The sequence below is a fragment of the Alosa sapidissima genome, chromosome 1 (assembly GCF_018492685.1).
Source record: "Alosa sapidissima isolate fAloSap1 chromosome 1, fAloSap1.pri, whole genome shotgun sequence".
Taxonomy (NCBI): Eukaryota; Metazoa; Chordata; class Actinopteri; order Clupeiformes; family Clupeidae; genus Alosa; species Alosa sapidissima.
In genome coordinates, this window is record NC_055957.1 from 1,780,819 (window position 1) to 1,802,715 (window position 21,897).

Genomic DNA, 21,897 nt, shown 5'->3' on the forward strand with positions numbered 1-21,897 from the left:
CACACAGCAGGTCTCACACACACACACACACACACACCACCTTCACACAGCAGGTCTCACACACACACACACACACCACCTTCACACAGCAGGTCTCACACACACACACACACACACACACACACCACCTTCACACAGCAGGTCTCACACACACACACACACACACCACCTTCACACAGCAGGTCTCACACACACACACACACACCACCTTCACACAGCAGGTCTCACACACACACACACACACGCACACACCACCTTCACACAGCAGGTCTCACACACACACACACACACACACACACCACCTTCACACAGCAGGTCTCACACACACACACACACACACCACCTTCACACAGCAGGTCACACACACACACACACACACACACACACACACCACCTTCAGACAGCAGGTCTCACACACACACACACACACACACACACACACACACACCACCTTCACACAGCAGGTCTCACACACACACACACACACACACACACACACCACCTTCACACAGCAGGTCTCTCACACACACACACACACACACACACACACACCACCTTCACACAGCAGGTCTCTCACACACACACACACACACACACACCACCTTCACACAGCAGGTCTCACACACACACACACACACCACCTTCACACAGCAGGTCTCACACACACACACACACACACCACCTTCACACAGCAGGTCTCACACACACACACACACACACCACTTTCACACAGCAGGTCTCACACACACACATACACACACCACCTTCACACAGCAGGTCAGACCACCTTCACACAGCAGGTCTCTCTCTCTCACACACACACACACACACACCACCTTCACACAGTAGGTCTCTCTCTCACACACACACACAGACCACCTTCACACAGCAGGTCTCTCTCACACACACACACAGACCACCTTCACACAGCAGGTCTCACACACACACACACACAGACCACCTTCACACAGTAGGTCTCTCTCACACACACACACACAGACCACCTTCACACAGCAGGTCTCACACACACACGCTCACACACACAGACCACCTTCACACAGCAGGTCTCACACACACACACACACAGACCACCTTCACACAGCAGGTCTCTCTCACACACACACACAGACCACCTTCACACAGCAGGTCTCACACACACACACACACAGACCACCTTCACACAGTAGGTCTCTCTCACACACACACACACAGACCACCTTCACACAGCAGGTCTCACACACACACACACACAGACCACCTTCACACAGCAGGTCTCACACACACACACCACCTTCACACAGCAGGTCTCACACACACAGACCACCTTCACACAGTAGGTCTCTCTCACACACACACACACACACACCACCTTCACACAGCAGGTCTCACACACACACACACACAGACCACCTTCACACACACACGCTCACACACACACACACACACACCACCTTCACAGAGCAGGTCTCACACACACACACACACAGACCACCTTCACACAGCAGGTCTCACACACACACACACACACACATGTGGTCATGGGCCCCTAGGCTACATTTTCTGTCCCTCATCAGATACTCATCAGATACTCATCAGATACTCACACAACATCACTGCAACGTTGGTACAGCGACATCACTGCAACGTTGGTACAGCAACATCACTGCAACGTTGGTACAGCGACATCACTGCAACGTTGGTACAGCAACATCACTGCAACATTGGTACAGCAACAGATACTCACACAACATCACTGCAACGTTGGTACAGCAACAGATACTCACACAACATCACCGCAACGTTGGTACAGCGACATCACTGCAACGTTGGTACAGCAACATCACTGCTACGTTGGTACAGCAACAGATACTCACACAACATCACTGCAACGTTGGTACAGCAACAACACTGCAACGTTGATACAGCAACAGCTGAACACCAAACAGTCCTTACAGAGCAGCAATTGAACCACCAACTCACACATAAGACAACGTCCTTACAGCAACAACTGACCCGCTCACATCAGGACCAACTCACACATAAGACAACGTCCTTACAGCAACAACTGACCTGCTCACATCAGGCCTTAAAATGCAGAAAAATACTCACAGACCAGACAAACTTGAGGCAGCCGTGGCCTACTGGTTAGCGCTTCGGACTTGTAACCGGAGGGTTGCCGGTTCGAACCCCGACCAGTAGGCACGGCTGAAGTGCCCTTGAGCAAGGCACCTCACTGCTCCCCGAGCGCCGCTGTTGTTGCAGGCAGCTCACTGCGACGGGATTAGTGTGTGCTTCACCTCGCTGTGTGTTCACTGTGTGTGTTTCACTAATTCACGGATTGGGATAATTGCAGAGACCAAATTTCCCTCATGGGATCAAAAGAGTATATATACTTAACTTCCTTACAGCAACAACCAACATAAAACAAAAGCCATAGCCTCCGATTTTTACACCTGCAGACAGTTTATAATCATCAACAACAAACCAACAACCACCTTGCAAATGCAGTAATGCCACAGCAGTTATGAAGCTCTCATATCTTCTTTCCCACATTTTCTCAACGGAACTGTAGCCTAAGTCTATAAATATTTTTTATTTATAATAATTCATTTATAATAATTTTTAAAAACCTAATTTGACCGTGAACTCCGCATTTTTACCCATCAGCGCCTTATTATTTTAAATATTTATTTTGGGCCAATGCAGTTTAAGTTTTATTCTCTTATGTAAATTTAAACAAATGATTTATTTATTATGGCCATTGGGGGGCCCCCTGGCACACACACACATGTGGGGCACCTAGGCTGCAGCCATATCTACTGTAGCCTATGCATTGATCCGCGCCTGCACACACACGCTCCATACACGCACACACACGCTCCATACACACACACACACACATGTGGGGCCCCTGGGCTGCAGCCATATAGATAGATAGATAGATACTTTATTGATCCCCAAGGGGAAATTCAGGGGGTCTCAGTAGAATACAGACATCACACACAACATGCACTTACAGCAGAAGTATAAACATATAACTAAACTCCACTGTACAATAGAGACAGTAGGAGATAAGAAAAACTTACAAAACTAAATACTAAATATACTATATAAATTAAATGTAAAAAATCCAGTGTGCTTGAGGGTGATCAAGCATGAGACGCTTGTAGTGACAGGGCCTGTAGTTCTGTGTGCATGGTGAGGTGCTCAAGAGAGTGAGTGTCATGGTGAAGGTGCAAAAAGTAGTCCAACATTAGTCCACCAGTGCAATAATAAGGTCTAGAGACCAGCATAAATAATACATTAGTCCACCAGTGCAATAATAAGGTCTAGAGACCAGCATAAATAATACATTAGTCCACCAGTGCAATAATAAGGTCTAGAGACCAGCGTAAATAATACATTAGTCCACCTGTGCAATAATAAGGTCTAGAGACCAGCGTAAATAATACATTAGTCCACCTGTGCAATAATAAGGTCTAGAGACCAGCATAAATAATATGGACAAATAGGAGAGCAAAGTATCATGTAGACAAGGTCATATAAAAAACTATAAAAAACTATGTCAGTGCAAGAACAGGTTGAAGTAATAGGGTTACAGCCATTCAGTATTATTGTAGCAGAAGCCATTGATCATGTGTGCTAATATAGCATGAAAAACAGTGTAGCAGGAAAACAGTATTAAAAACATTAGGCTGTGGACATTAGTAAAACAGCAGTAAAACAGTAGTAAAGCAGTAGTGGGCAGTCAGTACTCACACATGGAGAGGGTGGAGAGGCAGACAGACTAAGAAGATAAGTCTATCTCTCCTCTTCCCTTTAGTGAAGCATTGAACTGTTCAATGGCCCTGGGGACAAATGACTTCGGTCTGTCTGTTGTGCAAGTCAGTGAGCGAAATCTCCAGCTGATCAAACTCTTTTGCTTTTTAATAGTGCTGTAGAGCAGGTGGCATTCAATTTCTATTTATTGTGCTTATATAGCGCCAAAACATTACACATGTATCATGGCGCTTTACAGAATGTAGGCAATCAGAGAGAAAGAAAAGAGGGAGAAAAGAAAAGAAAAGGAAGAAGGAAGGCCCCTGGGTAACCGGGGTAACGGGGGCGAGGGAACATATGGGAAGAAACCTCGAGCAGATCCACGACTCAAGGGCCTGACCCATCTGCCCAGGGTCAATACGGACAGTAAGGTCTGTAAATAATGACAAATGCATATGCCAGTCAGGTGTGGAGAATAGCACATGGTGTTTAAAGCACCTGAGCTGAAGGTTACAGAAGGTGTGGAGAGAAGGACATGGTGTTTAAAGCACCTGAGGTGAAAGTTACAAGAGGTGGGATGATTACATATCCGGTATGATAAAGCATTAATCATGATTTAGTGAGAGAAAGTGCAATAGTCCGGCGTCGGAATTGTCCAGGAAAGAAAGTTGTGAGGGGGCCAGTGGTGGGTCAGCAGACAGGCCAGAATTCGGGCAGAGTTATCATAGACAGGTGGGGCTGTACGGGCCAGGAATCCAGGTAGGGGGACAGTAATACAGCAGTCAAGGATGGGACTTCAGGTGGGATGGGTAAGAGGAGGGCCAGGCACACGGATGGTTGATGACTGGTGATGATAAACCTCACAAGTGAGGTACAGTAAGGGAGAAGAAAGAGAAATGTAGAATGGGTTAGTATTACTTGAAATCAATGTGGTTAATGTCAAGAAGTGATCAGTAGTGCTATATATTGTTACAGTAAATCATAGTGAGAATGGGCAAGAGAGGGAGAGTTGAGAGAAAGAGAGTAGGGGAGAGAGAAGAGGGTTGTACGGCGTGGCACATGAGAAGTCTTTGACAGCACTATGCTATAGCAGCATAACTAAGGCATGGTGAGGGGTAGTCGACACCAGCGCAGGTATGGTCAGTGACCACCATCTCACGCGCGACTGGGGTGCCAGTCACATGAGGACTCAGCAGGGTGGTCCATTCCAAAAATCCCTGAGGTGGGTGAAGTTCCACACCGCACCATATCTAACTATGGGAGGCAGTAAAAAGGTATGTTTTAAGTCTAGACTTAAAAATAGGGAGGGTGTCTGCTAATCGAATTGAGGAAGGGAGATTATTCCAGAGGAGGGTTGTGCGATAGCTGAAAGCTCTGCCACCTACTGTCGTTTTTGAGATTCTTGGAATTACAAGGCCAGTATTCTGTGATCGTAGCGGTCTGGGCGGGTTATATGGGACTAGGAGATCTTTAATATATTCTGGTGCCTGGCCATTAATGGCTTTGTACGTTAGAAGTAATATTTTGAAGTCAATGCGACTTTTAACAGGCAGCCAATGTAGAGATGCCAGGATAGGGGAAATATGTTCATATATTTTAGTTCTAGTGAGTGTGCGAGCAGCTGCATTTTGTATAAGCTATAAGCTCTTTAGACAGGTGTTATTGCAGCCAGCATACAGAGCATTGCAATAATCAATCCTTGAGGTTACAAAAGCATGGATTAATTTTTCAGCGTCTGGTAAGGATAAGGACTTCCTTATCTTTGAAATGTTCCTTAAGTGATAGAATGAAGTTTTGGTAATCTGTTTTATGTGATTACTTGGTCTTGGTCAATTGTAACTCCTAGATTTTTAACACTTGTGGATGAGGATAGTCGAAGATCAGTAAATGTAGCCTGTGATGAGGATAGGATATCCCTCATCTTTTTAGGGCCTACAATCATGACTTCTGTTTTATCGGAGTTCAAAAGCAGGAAATTCTTTGTCATCCATGTCTTTATATCTCTTATACATGTGTCAAGTTTGGCTAACGGAGTTAATTAGTCAGGTTTTACGGAAAGGTATAGTTGTGTATCGTCTGCATAAGAATGAAATTTAATGCCATGTTTCTTAATTTTAGAGCCTAGGGGAAGCATATAGAGAGAAAATAACAGGGGCCCTAGTACTGAGCCTTGGGGCACCCCATATTTTACCATAGTCTGGATAGATGGTTTATTGTGGACTTGTACAAATTGTCTGCGGTTAGAAAGGTATGATCTAAACCAAGCGAGTGCTGAGTCTTAAATGCCTATCAAATGTTCAACCCTGTGAAGTAGTATGTCATGGTCTATGGTGTCGAAGGCAGCACTGAGGTCCAGGAGGACTAAAATTGATATATGTCCATTATCGGCAGCAATGAGGAGGTCGTTAAAAAACTTTAACTAAGGCTGATTCAGTACTGTGGACATTCATTGTCCAAGATGTTGATCAGTTTGTTCAGGGTCCTTTTGTCAGATATTGAAGTGATGCACTCCAGTTCAGCTCCCACTACAGAGCCAGCCTTCCTTACCAGCCTGTCAAGTCGCCCAGCATCCTTCTTCTTTGTGCTTCCTCCCCAGCATACCACTGCATAGAAGAGGATGCTGGCCACAACAGACTGGTAGAACATCCTGAGGAGCTTGTTGCACACATTGAAGGACCGCAGCCTCCTCAGGAAGTACAGTCTGCTCTGCCCTTTCTTGTAGAGTGTGTCAGTGTTGGCTGACCAGTCCAGTTTATTGTCCAGGTGGAGACCCAGATACTTGTAGGTGCTTTCCACCTCCACATTGACCCCATCAATGGAGACTGGTAGCAGAGCGGGCTTAGACCTGCGGAAATCCACCACCATCTCCTTGGTCTTTGAAGTGTTGAGTTGAAGGTGATTGAGTTTGCACCATTGCACAAAGTCCTCCACCAGGCTCCTGTACTCCTCCTCTTGCTCGTCCCTGATACACCCCACAATTGCAGTATCGTCAGAAAACTTCTGCATGTGGCATGACTCGGTGTTGTACCTGGGGTCTGAGCATACCTAAGACCAGTCGCTCCATATCTAGCCTATGCATTGATCCGCGCCTGCACACACAGACCACAGCAGGTCTCACAAACACACACACACACGCTCACATACACACACGCTCGCACACACTCACACATACACACACGCTCACACACAGACAGAATGGCACACACACACATAATACACACTTACACACAGCAGCCACAACACATGTACAACAAAAGCAGTTTTACAATTTTGCCCTTATGTACTAATGTTTTATGTGTGTGGTGTGTGTATGTGTGTACGCGTGTGTGTTGTGCGTGTGTGTGGAGCAGGATGGTGAAGTGCAGAGGTGTGTGTTGCTGCAGAGGGTGAGTGAGGTTCTAAAGAGCAGTGGTGTGGACACACTGAAGCTCATCCTCACCGAGATCATCACAGAGTGTCCACACATCAGGTAGGACACACACACACACACACACGTATACACACACACACACACACATGGTGGAGCCAAACGTCAGGCGGGACACACACACACACACACACACATACGTATACACACACATACATACGTATACACACACACACGCATACACTTACACACACACACACACTTTCAATACACACACACACAAGCGCAAAAACACACACGCTCAAACACGCACGCACAAAAAAACATTTACAATACACACAAACGCATACACACACACACAAATGCATACGCAGACATACACACACACACAAATATACCCACACGCATACACACACACACACACATATGCATACACACACACACACACACAAACGCACACATATACACACACACCCACACACAAAGGCTCTAGCAAAATTCTGTTCAATGTCTGTGATAATTGGCAGTGGCCACATATGGAGAAGGCGCTGTTTTTTATATGTGTGAATGTGTGTGTGCGTGTGTGTGGTGTGTTTTTTGTACCCATGAACTGAGACCAGAGGCATAGGCTACTGGGTTTACAATGCTGGTTTCAAAGATTGTTTGTGTTCAGTGAAATCTATTGTAAAACGTGAACACAAATAAAGGCATTAAAATGTGAGTGTGTGTGTGTGTGTGTGTGTGTATTCGTGTGGGTGTGTGTATGCGTGTGTGTGAGCACGTGTATGTGTGTGTATATGTGTGTGCGTGTGTGTGTATGCGTGTGTGTGTATGCGTGTGGGTGTGTGTATGTGTGTGTGTGTCTATGTATGTGTGTGTGTGTGTATTTGTGTGTGTGTGTATATGTGTGTGTGTGTGCAGTAAGGAGCAGCTGAGTGCCCTGCTGAAGTGGAAGGGCCACTTGTCCAAGCAGGAGATGAGCGAGGTGATGGACGCGGTGTCAGAATGTTCGCCCCAAACGGCCTCTCCTGTCTCGGCACTGAGCGAGCCGCCACTCAAAGGCACGTCCCCAAGCCCCGCCCCTCTCTGGTACCGTGCTCTGCCCTGCCTACGACCATCAATTATAGCCTGAGGATCTCTGATGCCACGCCCTGTCTTATCTCAGACAACCAATCACAGCCTTAGGATTTTATCTGCCACGCCATGTCTTGTCTAAGACAACCAATCACAGCTATATACAACTTCCTGGTTGTGAATCTGTGAAATGGTCTGATTGTGGCAGGCTAACGGAGAATCTGTTGTGACGCTGATACACACAAGCTCTGTGTTAGTAATGTTAGCGCTGTGTTAGTAATGCTAGCTCTGTGTTAGTACTGTTAGCTCTGTGTCAGTAATGCTAGCGCTGTGTTAGTAATGCTAGCTCTGTGTTAGTAATGTTAGCGCTGTGTTAGTACTGTTAGCTCTGTGTCAGTAATGCTAGCGCTGTGTTAGTAATGCTAGCTCTGTGTTAGTAATGCTAGCTCTGTGTTAGTACTGTTAGCTCTGTGTCAGTAATGCTAGCGCTGTGTTAGTAATGCTAGCTCTGTGTTAGTAATGTTAGCTCTGTGTTAGTACTGTTAGCTCTGTGTCAGTAATGCTAGCGCTGTGTTAGTAATGCTAGCTCTGTGTTAGTACTGTTAGCGCTGTGTTAGTAATGCTAGCTCTGTGTTAGTAATGCTAGCTCTGTGTTAGTAATGTTAGCGCTGTGTTAGTAATGCTAGCTCTGTGTCAGTAATGCTAGCTCTGTGTTAGTACTGTTAGCTCTGTGTCAGTAATGTTAGCGCTGTGTTAAGCTTTGCAATACGCTTCACTTTGTTAAGGTGACCAGATTCTGTGACATAATCCGGGGACATTTTCAGCTTAGAAGCGTAACTACATCCAAATCTGTAATGTTTTTTGTCTTTGTAAACTTAAAACGGGGACACTGCCCTAATCATTCATAAAGTAGTTTGTCTTACCCTAGTTCAGGTATCAGCCAGACGCATAACCCAAATTAAGGCCTCCTTACACCATACCATTTTCACAAGATCTGGGGAAGATTTTTAAAAGACTAATCTTTTGAGTAAAGCTTGAGTGGGGGCATTAGTTAAAAACTCAAGCCTTATTTGTCAACGACCCAGCAAAGGGCAAAGATTCTATCGCCTATCAAAATACCGGAAATATGGGCATTCTAGAACATCTATGAGCTGAGTGCTTACTCTGGCTGTCTTGAGCCTGTGTGTGTAGGGTGAGCAGCTATCATATACAGTGGGCATCGCTTTCAAATGGCCACTTCAGTCGCGCATTACGAGGCGTGAAGCTGCGTGAAGCTTTAGTACCACTTTCAGCCACTGTGCGTCGCTCTGCCACTGTACATCGCTCTGTCAGTAGCCTGACTGCCGCCCCTTCTGAAAAAGCAGGAGGCTACCTTTAAACATAATTGTTACTGAGAGGAGTCCCAGCCTACGAATTCAATAACAAAATAAATCATGCATAATTAAACATTACCTCGATTAAGGCTACTTGGGTATGGCTTAAGGCTTGACTACACGGTGGTAGCGAAAATCGAAATCTGCTTTTGATAGCCTACCGGTGCCGCTCCACAAAACGAAAAAATATCTTAATTTGCTGTCTATGTTATCGTCTGTGTTGGGGGTAACGCAACTACGCAAATCAAAACAGTGTCTTGTGTGATAATTGAAACAGTAGAGAAATAACTGTTCAGAATTAATCTGTAGCTTCTGCAAAACAATGTTGTTGGAGATTTAATACTATCTAGCGATGTTTTTAACAGGCTAGACAACTATGACCCACATTAATTTGCCCTACTACTTGACTGCAATGTAGTCAATTGACTGCTTGACATGTCATTTTTATTTGTCTGTACAATAAACAAATACATCTGCTTTATGCCGCAGAATTACATTCATATTTGTCTGACTGCAGACGTGCCACTTCCCTCCCCATATTCCAAGATTAAGATAGTAGCCTATACAAAAAGCACTTCATACTATCATAAACATTTGTTAAAACGAATAGCTATTTGCAATTTGACAAAACACTGGTCCTCATTTTGCGAATGCGAGGACGATATGAGCCTGTTGCATGTCCGAGTCACGCATAATGTTTGAAAACCACTGGCTCGTAGGCTAATCACAATCATTTAACACACGACAGTTGGATAGCCTAGGCTACTTCATCATGTCCCCATGCCTACATTTTTGTGAGTAGCATAGAGATCGTTAAAAACAATAAAGTATGGCTCTCCGTTTGGGACATCGAAAACGTATTTTTTTAATAGGGTAGACTACCGTCGGAGATGCTGACTTGCAAAGGCCTCGGGATAACACGTTATCTCCACTATCATCAGTCTATTCCCCCTTGATCAAAGTGGGGAATGAAATAAAAGTTTGAAAACCACTGGCTTAACAAGTTACCTGCAGTCCAGAACACACAGAATCTGTTGCAATATTCTTATGATATCGGCGATGATATCAGCAAATATTTGTTTTCCAAAGTAAGAATTTCACTTCATAATGCACCTTTGACAATGAATAGCTCATTACACTTCTTACTGTTAAACGTAGGCCTAACTGGTATCATTACAAACATTATTCTGTGTCCTAAAACTGGCATATTTTATGGCATTGTGTCATGTAAGTTTGTTGCAAAATCTAGAGAAATGTGTGAGGTGGTCAGCGGGGGACAATTGAGACACACATTGGATTGTGTTATTACTTGAACATTCCACACTATCCACAGCTGTGGTAGCCTATCAGGGGCAGGAGGATTACTGTTAGCGCAGGCTTTATATAAAATTCTTCAACAGAAAGCCTCGAATGCAGGCTTGCCCAAAATAAAGGCCTGTGGTTTGCGCAGCCTACAGTAAGTAGGTTAAATAACAGACCCGTCACAATGTGCGGTATGATGCTTTTTTACGAGCAAGATGTTTTTGGTGCCCTACGCACACTGCATGTTCTTAAATAACAATGATCATCAGTAATATTCGACCATTAATTTGTGTAAATGGGCAAGTGTGACCACCTTGATTGGCTGATGATTGTAACGCAGGCATGATTCCAAACACCTCCCTTACGATGATGAGTGACAGGTGACAGGTGTCAGAATGCGTGCGCTACACAAGGACGGAAGATGATGAATAACTGGGGCCCTAGGCTATTCACAAAGCCTTTTATCTTACCACTAGGAGTAGGCTACTCCTAAATCGCAGTAAAAGATTTTAGCTTGGAGTTTTCTCTTAAATGTTATTCACAAAGCCTTTCAGACAACTCCTAAACTAGGAGTGAGTCTTCGTTGCTATGGATGACGTCATTACTCATGCACGAGCTTGACTGAAGTGACCACCTTGATTGGCTGACGATTGTAACGCGGGAATTCCAAACACCTCCCTTCCGATGATGAGTGACAGGTGACAGGTCGGAGAATGCGTGCGCTACACAAGTAGTGCGAAGGACGGAAGATGATTAATAACTGAATAAAAAGGCCTAGCCTAAATGAATAAAGAGTAAGGCAAAACAAATAGCCTAGTAGCCTAACGAAACATAGGCCTATGAAGAGGAGAACATTTAGTTCTCCTCTTCATAGGCCTAGTAGCCTAATGAAACATGTTCTCCAAAGAGGAGAACATTTTAATTTAATTCACAATGAAAAGGTTTCTCGATCAAGATATAGCATACTTCTTAATGTTGGTGTCATAAAATATAGAAGCATAACATTAAATTGCCTAGTAGAGTGTCCATGTACAGTAGTGTCAATGTAGGCCTATGTGTCTGTGCAAGTGAAACTGACAAACTGAACCTCTTCTGGGTAGGCCAGAAACAACTATATTTAAAACCACGAATGAAGTGGATTACTGTTACTGTTCAAACGAGCGATTTGATAGCCTAATCCACTGAACAAAAAAAAAAAGGAACTGGCAACTTGTTCTATTTCTAACAGATGAATATCGTAGCAAATAGTAGCCTATGGCGATGGCAGCTTAAAAAAAAAACATTTATTTCACTCATCTCGCTGAAATGAACATAGAATGTGGCCTGTTGCGCAAAGAAATTAAGATAGGGTAAGGCTATTTGCACCCCTGGTACAATTAGCAGTGTATGCTATTCGTACCCTGGTGCGATACCCCGGGGCACACAGCAATGTGTCCTATTAGTACCCCGTCTGGTACAATATCAATGTATGCTATTCGTACCCCAGTGCACACAGCAATGTGTTCTATTAGTACCTTGTCTAGGACAAATATCAGTGTATGCTATTTGCACCCCTGTGCATTTAATTTGGCATATTGATCACACAATGTAATAATATATATATATTTTGTTTTTTAAAAACAAGCAACATGTTTTTTGTTGTTACATAACAGAGTGTGAATAGCTCAGCTGTGTAATAGACACTTTAAGGTATGCTGTTTGCATCAATGTACAGTTAGAAGTGGATGCTATTCGTACCCTGGTGTTTATAGTACTGCATGCTATTTACACCCTGGTGCATGAACTAGCTAATTGTTGCAATCAAAACTTCCGTTTGAGAACCGATTTCTTGTTCAAATTGCGCGCCTTTTCTCCAGAGACGTTGGTACACACTCACTCTGCCAAAACGCATCACACAGGATTCGAACCCCGGTCTCCCGCGTGCCAGCCCTTCCCTGTGACCACTGCACTATCTACTTCCACATAAAGTAGAGATTTGCAGGTAAACTTATAGTTTGTAGGCCTGAACGTCACATTCACAAAATTTCTGTTAGCTATTAACTGACGGTTGTATGTGTTCACTGAACAAAGATTATGAAAATAAAACACAACTTTTCCATCTCATGTTTAATTTGAACAGATATTAGTGCTGAAAGCGTTTAGAATTCTTCACTTTCTGCTGACGAAAAAACGAATGTCGGCGATGTTTTTGGGCACGTGAGCAACATGTTTTTGTTGTTATGTAACAGGGTGTGAATAGCCCAGTTGTGTGGCCAAGGGGTACGAATAGACACTCCGAGATATTAATTAGGCAGATGATCTGCATCTCCGTTAACCGAAAGCTAGTTTTCATCTCCATTGTTGGCATGAAATATGTCTCCATAGTGTCAGTGAAGTGATAACATTATGCAGTTGCAGGTAGCCAGTGTTCACGTCACGGGAGTCAGAAAGAAGCTACCAAGACGGGCCCTGCTCTGTTTCTGTCCCTCCCAAACTGCGCTAAAATTGTGTAGTCTATTTAACAGCCAGAATTTTTTAAAAATGCCGGGGGAGGCCCTTTTATGATCCACACTACCTCTTACAAAATAGGCCTACTCCAACGTCCATCTAGCTCTAGTGAAGTATGAACTTCTACAACACTGCCTACAGAGTACAATTGTCAGTAGTCAGTAACAGCATAATGTGACTTAATGCCCTGTGTGATTGGGATGTGGATTGCTCATTTATTGTGAGTAGGCCTATAGGCTATGGTATGGTATTCTCTCCGATATAATAAATACAACACATTGGGTTTGGCAAGAAATTTGACAATACTACTTTCACACAAGTGATGGCACCCCTGCATGGAGACAGAAGATTGTCCGTTTTGCTTTTAAGGATTTCATCTGCAATGGGAAAAAATGGAACGAAATGTAGGCTATGCTTACTTTAGTGCTGGACCTGGACTCGACTTGATCAATAGGGACTCGACTCGGACTCGACGTGGATCAATAGTGACTCGACTCGGACTTGACTTGGAATTTTTTTTTAATGACTTAGACTTGACTCGGACTTGAACACTGGGGACTCGAACCTGGACTCGGACTCGAGGCATAGTGACTTGACTACAACACTGCGGCATGCCCAATGAAAATAAATCAACGCAACGCAACACAACACAGACCCCGCTTCTCTCGAATCAGTCACTAACATGAACGAAACACAGAACCCGCTTCTCTCACGGCAGTCACTGACAGTAGCCTAGAATAAATGCATGGGGAAAAACACTTCCCCATGACAAAGACATCGTAAAACACTGAAAGTTAATATTATGTCACTAGCAACATTCATCTGTCCTTTGTCAAATGTATTATGTTCCAAGTACCCTATGCGTAATTCTGCTTCATAAAGTTGAACAAATACATTTGCTTATTTCACAGAAAAATATAAATAGCCAGTTAGGGTCTACAGTGCAGAGTTGGTAAGTTATGGTAGGCCAACTTGGAGTGAACATACAAACAGGGGAAATTCTTTCTCTAGTAGCTGAGTAGCCTGATGGTAGGCAGGTGCGCACGTATAAGGCCGAACATGCACGCCAATGAATCGTGCTCTCACGACAATCACGCCGTTAAATTTAAATAGGTTAACATCAATCTAAGTTCGCCTTCAAGCAAGGAAAACGATGATTTGAAGACATCTGTTTCGTTGGAAGGGCAAGGGGTAGCAACAGGGCAACACAGAGACAGGCCCGATGGCAGGGCTGTTATGAGAGTATTCAAATATGGGATATTCTACGGGAAAACATTAAAACGGCAAGACAGCGGGGGAAAGTTAAAATACACAGTGTGTGGCTGTGGCGCAAAGCAGTGCGGGCGGAAGACAGCGACAATTGGCAGGGGAGGGTCATGTCTTTTTTAACAATTCTGTCGGACGGTCCTTGAACAATTTCTAGCAGGCAAGGGAGGGTCATGCAACTTTTGATTGAAGCACTCAAAATTCCTCCGGTGGCCCCTTCAATAAATAATGAACAGTCCCTAGATTGCTGCTGGGCTATAGGCCTGTGTCTTGGTTCATGTCTGTTAACAACTCATTGCTGTCAAACGCGTAGCCTATCACGCGGTTGCATCCATTACAAACAAACATGCAATGTGAATGTCTGGGATTGGGGAGAGCACTAAATGCTCTACTGAATAAGCACAAAGTCAAACCTTTAAATGAAAAACACTCTTTAATAATCAAAAAAGGGAGGCATTTGGCTGAGCAATGGAGGTTAATATGCTCTATATTTTGTCCAAATGATGTCTGTCTATCATCGTTGCACTCGGAGAAAACCAGAATGTTTAATTTGTCCTGCGTTTCTTCTACGGCTGCAAACAGGATTCACTCGCAGTTAACCAAATATTTCTTTATTAGGGCAGGGCAGGCATATTTCTGGCTATTAAATTATTTCTAAACCAGTCTGCTAAAGTCTGTAGTGAAGTCTGTGTAGGGTTTTCCAGGCTCCATTTCTTTTTACCAGACACCCTGCTCACTTGAGACATCTACCGGTTGTTTGGGGTGTTGCAGCGTCGTTGCAGCGTCACTGGAAAAATACAAATTAAAGTCACGTGATCCCGCGCGCGGACCGCGAGTGAAGCTGGCCAAGTCGAAGCACTGCCCACTGTATATTTGGTCAGTGTTTTCTTTCTTTTTTCATTCCAATTTCGGGTCTGTCAGTCACAGTCAAAACCAGGGACATTTCCGGGAACAGCTCCAACAGGGGACATCTGGTCACCCTATCATACAGGCAACTGTATATTAGCTTTGTGTTATTTTTATGTTAGCATTGTGTTATCTCTATGTTAGCTTGATGCTAGTAATGTCTTAGCTTTGTGTTATTTCTATGTTAGCTCGATATTAGTATTTTGTTAGTTTTGTGTTTTCTCTATGTTAGCTCAGTGCTAATATCGTGTTAGCTTTGTGTTATCTCAATGTTAGCGCGATGTTAGTATTGTGTTAGCTTTTTGTTATCTCTATGTTAGCTCAATGCTAGTATTGTGTTAGCTTTGTTATTTTTGTTAGCTCAATGTTAGTATTGTGGTGGCGTTTGTGTATGTGTGTGGTGGGGTCTGTATATGTGTATGTGTGTGTGTGTGTGTGTGTGTGGGGGGGGGGGGGGGTCTGTGTGTGTATGTGTGTGGTGGGGTCTGTATGTGTCAGTCCCTCCAGGATTTCGTGAGGATTTTTTGAGATTGTTGCGATCTAAAATGCCTGATTTCGCGACAACTTTTCTAAAAAATTGCGATGGAAGTTGCGGTGTTTTTAGCTGTTTGTTGCGAAGAAATTGCGAGAGGAAGTGAAAATTGCACAAATAGTTGCGATTTTCTTTTATTATTATTTTTTAATTGAGGGTAATTAAGGTTAGTGAGACCAAAATTACATGGATCATCTTGATGCTTATTAAAAAGGGATAAGTAAAGGTAAATAGTAAGGGTTACAGAAAATCAAGGTAGGCCTAGGCTACTCTATTTGTGTAAATACTTTGACTGGGGTAATTCACAAAGCAGTATAACCTTTCGTAGAACTGTCCAAAAAAGACAGCCCCCTAAAGAGATGGCATCATGTCATATGTTTCAATACATTCATATATGTTGTAATTCATATTAAGTTCATGTCTTTTTAATAATTCATATTCTGTGACTTGCATAATTACTGATAGCCAACTAAGTATCTAGTAATTTCATATTGATTTAAACTATTAGACTGCACTTCTTCTTTAATGCTATTACATTGGTGGTGTGTAAGTCTAATAAGCCACTTTAAAGCCTGCCACTTTAAGGATGTGAGAATAGCGTAATAACATATCTAATCGGATTGGAACGCTTGCATCTCACTGTGTTCGGCTACGACTGGAAATAACTTTTTGCATAGTGCATTACGATATGTGGATAGAATTCGGGATGTTTTCTATGTCATTAGTTAAAATAAATGTTAAAAAAAAAAATAACTCGTATGAAATCATTCTTGGATCATAGAAGAGGTAAATGTCTTACAATGTTATTAATTTCTATGATTTTGGTAGCCCTGCACTACACAAACTGAGCCCACAAGCTAGCAAACATGACACGAGCTAAAAGGACATCTCCAGGTGTAAACGTTTGCCAATGGGTTGCATATTGTAGCCTACTCAAATGTCAGTAAACCAAGTAGGCCTTAATTAACCTACTTTCATAGCTTAGGCAGGTTAGCAACACTAGGTTGAGATGACAGATGCAAGTAAAGCAGATCATTAACGTTAGCCTTTTATTTATTGTCATCAAAACTGCAGAGGAGTGAACAAATTATCTCTGGTGTCTGCAGAAGTGAGTGTGGCATCTGAGTCAATATTCTGCGCGAGGGACTGTTGTGGTAGGTGAAATTTCACAGGGAAACCATGATGATTGGTCAAATTTGCGAAAAAGTTGCCGCGTTTGGAAAAAAATTGCGAGGTCGCCCAGAATTCATGAGGATTTGCTGAATTTGCGTTAATTGTTGCGATCGCAAATTCCTGGAGGGACTGATGTGTGTGTGTGTGTTTATGATGAGCACAGCAGAACCTCCCATCTGTCTGACTGTTTTATGAAGACCCCCATGACCCCTAATGACAATAAAGGCATTTATACATTCATTCATCCTGTCTGAGTGTTTTATGAAGACCACCATGACCCTTTTCAATCAGGAACCAGTGCAAATTAATCACGACACAGGAAAGGTAGTCACCATAGTGACAGTTACATGCTGTTAGACAGCCGCAACTGTTGACGAAGTCATCTGACTATTCACACCGCTTTACGAGTGTGTGTGTGTGAAGACCTGGAAAAAAGAAGAACATTCACTTTTTAACTCAAAAACCAAAGGATTTATTAAGCATACATCAACATAACAAGGAAAGTAGGTTAAAAAACACATGAACAAGCGTAGACACCCGTCCCAATGCACCCCCCCCCCCAGTATAAGTAGGTACCCCCCCCCCCCCCATTTACGGCAAAATTACGCTAATAGGCCTACTTTACTAGCCTAGAAATCTAGACGCACCCTAGCGGCGGCAAATTAATTTGCTCAGCCTGTACGTCTAGTATCAAACCATAGGGATTTCTATTGGCTGACGCCGTGGACCTCATCCAATCACAGAGCTCTATTTTGTTAGAGAGTCTTAAGGCGGGCTTAACATGATAAGGATAACGACAGTCCTGCGACGGTGAACAACAAGGAAGGTGGCTATGGCGAACGAAGAGCGGTTGTTTGAATCGGCGTTGGCGTCAAAAGTTGGACTTGTGCTTTTCTTTGAAAGTTGAGCAACACAATGCACTTAAGTCATTCCTTTCAAAGAAGGATGTATTTGCCGTTTTGCCGACCGGATACGGATATGGTTGTAGCGCTGGCCTATTGCATGCCTAGGCAGTTTGAAAGACAATTCTCTGCCCGCCCCTTGGATTAAGCGAGGTGAATGGTTCGATGCCAGACTATACATTTCAATGATATAGGATGGCCCGCCAGGCTACTACTTTACACTAATAGGCCTACTTTATGGCAAAATTAATTGTCTAAATTGACAATAGATTAAACTGTCAGTCATTTAGAAAACACAATGATTGTGCTGTTGTAGCTATGTGTAACCTAGACATCAGCAACATAAGTCATCGCTGGACCTGGGGGATATTCCATCAACTTCGCTAATGAAGGCGGCGCTTAACAGGTGTCTACGCTTGTTCATGTGTTTTTAACCTACTTTCCTTGTTATGTTTGTATGTGCCTTCTTATTTTTACTTTTTATATTGTTTACTTGAATGTTATGTTTGTCTGTGGACCTAATTGGTAAAATATGTCTTGTCTCCACCGTGGGATAGTAGGAAACATAATTTCGATCTCTTTGTATGTCTTGACATGTGAAGAAATTGACAATAAAGCAGACTTTGCCTTTGACTTTGACCAGAAATAGCCTGGCTTGAACTAGCGTAGACTTTCACTTGGGGCTGAAGCCGTTCCATTAACATCTTGGCCTCGTTTATTCAAGCGAGGTTTAGTTCAGCTTCATCTCTGCTCGTGCACGAGGTAGAAAAGTAGACCAAAACAGTAGATTGACGAAAAGACGATATATTTCGTAAAATTAAGACAAATACTAGACGATTTCTGTTCAATAGGCAAGCGCCATCTACAGGATTTTCATCGAAAGTCATCAAATTTAACATCGAGAGAAAAAAATAGATTGCCTACAGAAATTGGAGAATAATGAAAGCATACATTTAAAACAACAATGCTAATGATTTGAAATCAATTGCGAGTTGAACACATAGACTATAGCCTACAGTCTATGCTTGAACAAAACGAGTGAATGAATAAATAGTATAAACTCAAAAACAACTTTGCCATATATTCAAAACTATCTATAGCCTACGTTCTTATATTAAAAGAGTTCACTCCAAATTATTGTCTAGGTGTAGGTGGTCATAAAATAAATTAGTATCAACATAATAGCCTATTGTCTCCCATAAGTCCCAAAGTGTTTGAAATAAAATGATCTGAAATGCAATGGCTTTCAATTTATGCCTAGTGTGTGTAGCACACAGTTGATTTGACATTCATGAACAATCGTCGACACATGAAGCAGTTTTAATTATTAGCTGCCTAGGCTACAGAATTATTATCCTTTGGCTTGCATCAGATATAATATAACCCACTGGCAAAGCCGTCACTGAACAGCCTACCAAATGTGCATGACCCTTTATCAGCAGTAGACATATGTCTTTCATCAAATATTATAACTAAAAATGCCACTATCCAGGTGATAAACAATGTAGCCTTCATACTTCGTATGGGAAGCGAACCTGCGAACACGCAAGAAAGTAATTCCTTTACTATACCGTCTCGCTGCACGTTACACCACCACCGAACGTAAGTGACATAGAGTAGCACGATTCCTAGAACCACACGCATGTGAAGTTAAAACATTTTTAATCGTATAATCTTCATACATTCTTTGGAGGTAGTGAATGTGTAAATCCATGCTTGGTGTACTGTCGGAAAAAAACATTTCTATAGGCCTACTTCTATTTTTGAAGTTGGCTACAGGTGACGAGAGCACAGGTTGACGGAACCATCTTTTTGGACTCGTTTTCCGACTGATTGTTTTTTTTTTGCAACACAGCTTAATTTAGCTTGAACGTTAACCTGCTACGGAGCAGGTTAGTTCTGTGGCATAAATTCCCATGGTTACCAAGCTAGGATTCACGTTAACCTAATTAATGGAACGGAATTCTCACTAAAATTAGCGAGACTTATCGAAATAAGCCAGGTTTGGCCTTTAGCGAGGTTGATGGAATACCCCCCTGCAGAGACGTCGAGTGTGTGTGTGTGTGTACAGAGACGTTTGTGTTTATTAGCAACGTGTTCATCAGAGGCCTATTGCACAAAACTAGGATAAGGGATTAAGCCGGGATATCTTGGTTATCCTGGCTCAATTTATCCGTGATCCAGTTGCACAAAAGCGGGATAGGGGGCAGCAGGATATGTTATGGTATAAGTTACCATGGTGATTTATTCTGTGGAGCTAGCCTGCTCCAGACCAGGCTAAGTTCCAGGATCTATTTAATCTCATCCCTTATCTCAGTCAGTCATCACAAACAGAAACCAATAGTTATTCCACTGCCCACTAAACATTGTCATCACATATACCTAGACCCACGGTCATTATTTAAATGTTTGTGATCATTAATTAACTTTTACATACCGACCTGTCATGCGACAATGTGACGTCACGGGAGTGCCTAACCATTTTGCGCGTGGTGGTCGCGGAACTAGTTGCAATATTCTCCTAAACAGAGGTGTTGCTGTTTGTTGCTGTTGTGAAAAGGCTATCGCTACCTACTTCACACCGTAGAAGAAGCAATGAAGCCGCCCTAGTTGCCATGGTGAATCTGTGATCGGGTCTGAGTCAACAATGAATGAAAATGAGGTCATTATCAATCAGCCAATGAGCAGCGCGCAAGCTAATCAATTTGGACTGCTGCAGCCAATCAGCAATGCGCAGGCTAATCAATCAGCCAATGAGCAGCGCGCAGGCTAATCAATTTGGACTGCTGCAGCCAATCAGCAGGTGACAGGAGCTACTGCAGGACGACTCAACCACCACAAACAGTTTTTAATGTTTTAGCATAATTAATGTTCTATCAGCCGATAACTACTCGATACAATGTTCTATCAACCGATAACTACTCGATACTCGAGCATAATCAATGTTCTATCAGCCGATAACTACTCGATACTCTAGCATAATCAATGTTCTATCAGCTGATAAATACTCTATACGCTGCTCTAGCATAATTAATGTTCTATCAGCCAATAACTACTCGATACTCGATAATCTAGCATAATTAATGTTCCATTAGCCGATAACTACTCAATACTCGATACTCTGCTGTAGCATAATTAATGTTCCATCAGCCACGCTGTTCTAGCATAATGAATGTTCTATCAGCCGATAACTACTCGATACTCTAGCATAATTAGGGAAGGATTCGGGAATCGGGACAGCTGCTTGGATTTCGGGACAGTCCTGAATTTTTCGGGATGTGCGGTCAGCCTAGTGTGTGTGTATGAACTCATTAAAGTTTGACTTTGCTGAAAAACTGGCGTGTGTGTGAGTGTGTGTGTTTGTCCTGTGCACTCAGTTCAGTGAAGGTCTTCTTGATCTTCTTACAGTCTCTATCCGACAGGCCACACCGCAGCTGCAAGAGAGCAGAGACATGACTGACACTACACACACACACACCATACACACACACACACGCACAGACACACACCATACACACACGCACAGACATACACACATATGAAAGAATATTAGACTCAAATGTTTTGTATGTGTATATCACGTTTCGAAACTGTAAAAATTATTTAAATTATTTATTACAAATCTATTCTACGGGTACGGATCGGTTTTACAGCTACAAATCATCCTCCAAAATATTTTACCGTTACAAATATATTCTACAACTAAAAATCAATATTCTACGCACAAAAAGCTGTTGTGCAGTTGCAAATCTTTTC

The 21,897-nt window shown here is 42.9% G+C and overlaps 2 protein-coding genes across 7 annotated transcripts in view; one reads left to right on the top strand and one right to left on the bottom strand.

The window, feature by feature from the left end:
* Window positions 1-9,404, top strand: part of LOC121705041 — a 52,285-nt gene extending 42,881 nt beyond the window's left edge. For 2 of the 4 annotated variants that reach the window (XM_042085746.1, XM_042085773.1), the window contains 2 exons: window positions 7,107-7,228; window positions 8,048-9,404. In XM_042085746.1, the coding sequence (XP_041941680.1) occupies window positions 7,107-7,228; window positions 8,048-8,258 (333 nt within the window). In that variant the 3' untranslated portion in view covers window positions 8,259-9,404. The remainder of the gene's footprint in view (window positions 1-7,106; window positions 7,229-8,047) is intronic. The other 2 variants (XM_042085753.1, XM_042085763.1) reach the window with 2 other exon arrangements.
* tnfaip2b (tumor necrosis factor, alpha-induced protein 2b) overlaps window positions 7,613-21,897 on the bottom strand; it is a 46,223-nt gene continuing 31,938 nt past the window's right edge. For 2 of the 3 annotated variants that reach the window (XM_042085737.1, XM_042085723.1), the window contains one exon: window positions 21,023-21,603. In XM_042085737.1, coding sequence (XP_041941671.1) covers window positions 21,453-21,603 — 151 coding nt within the window. In that variant the 3' untranslated portion in view covers window positions 21,023-21,452. Of the gene's footprint in view, window positions 7,627-21,022; window positions 21,604-21,897 lie in introns of those variants that run through there. The other variant, XR_006030700.1, reaches the window with a different exon arrangement.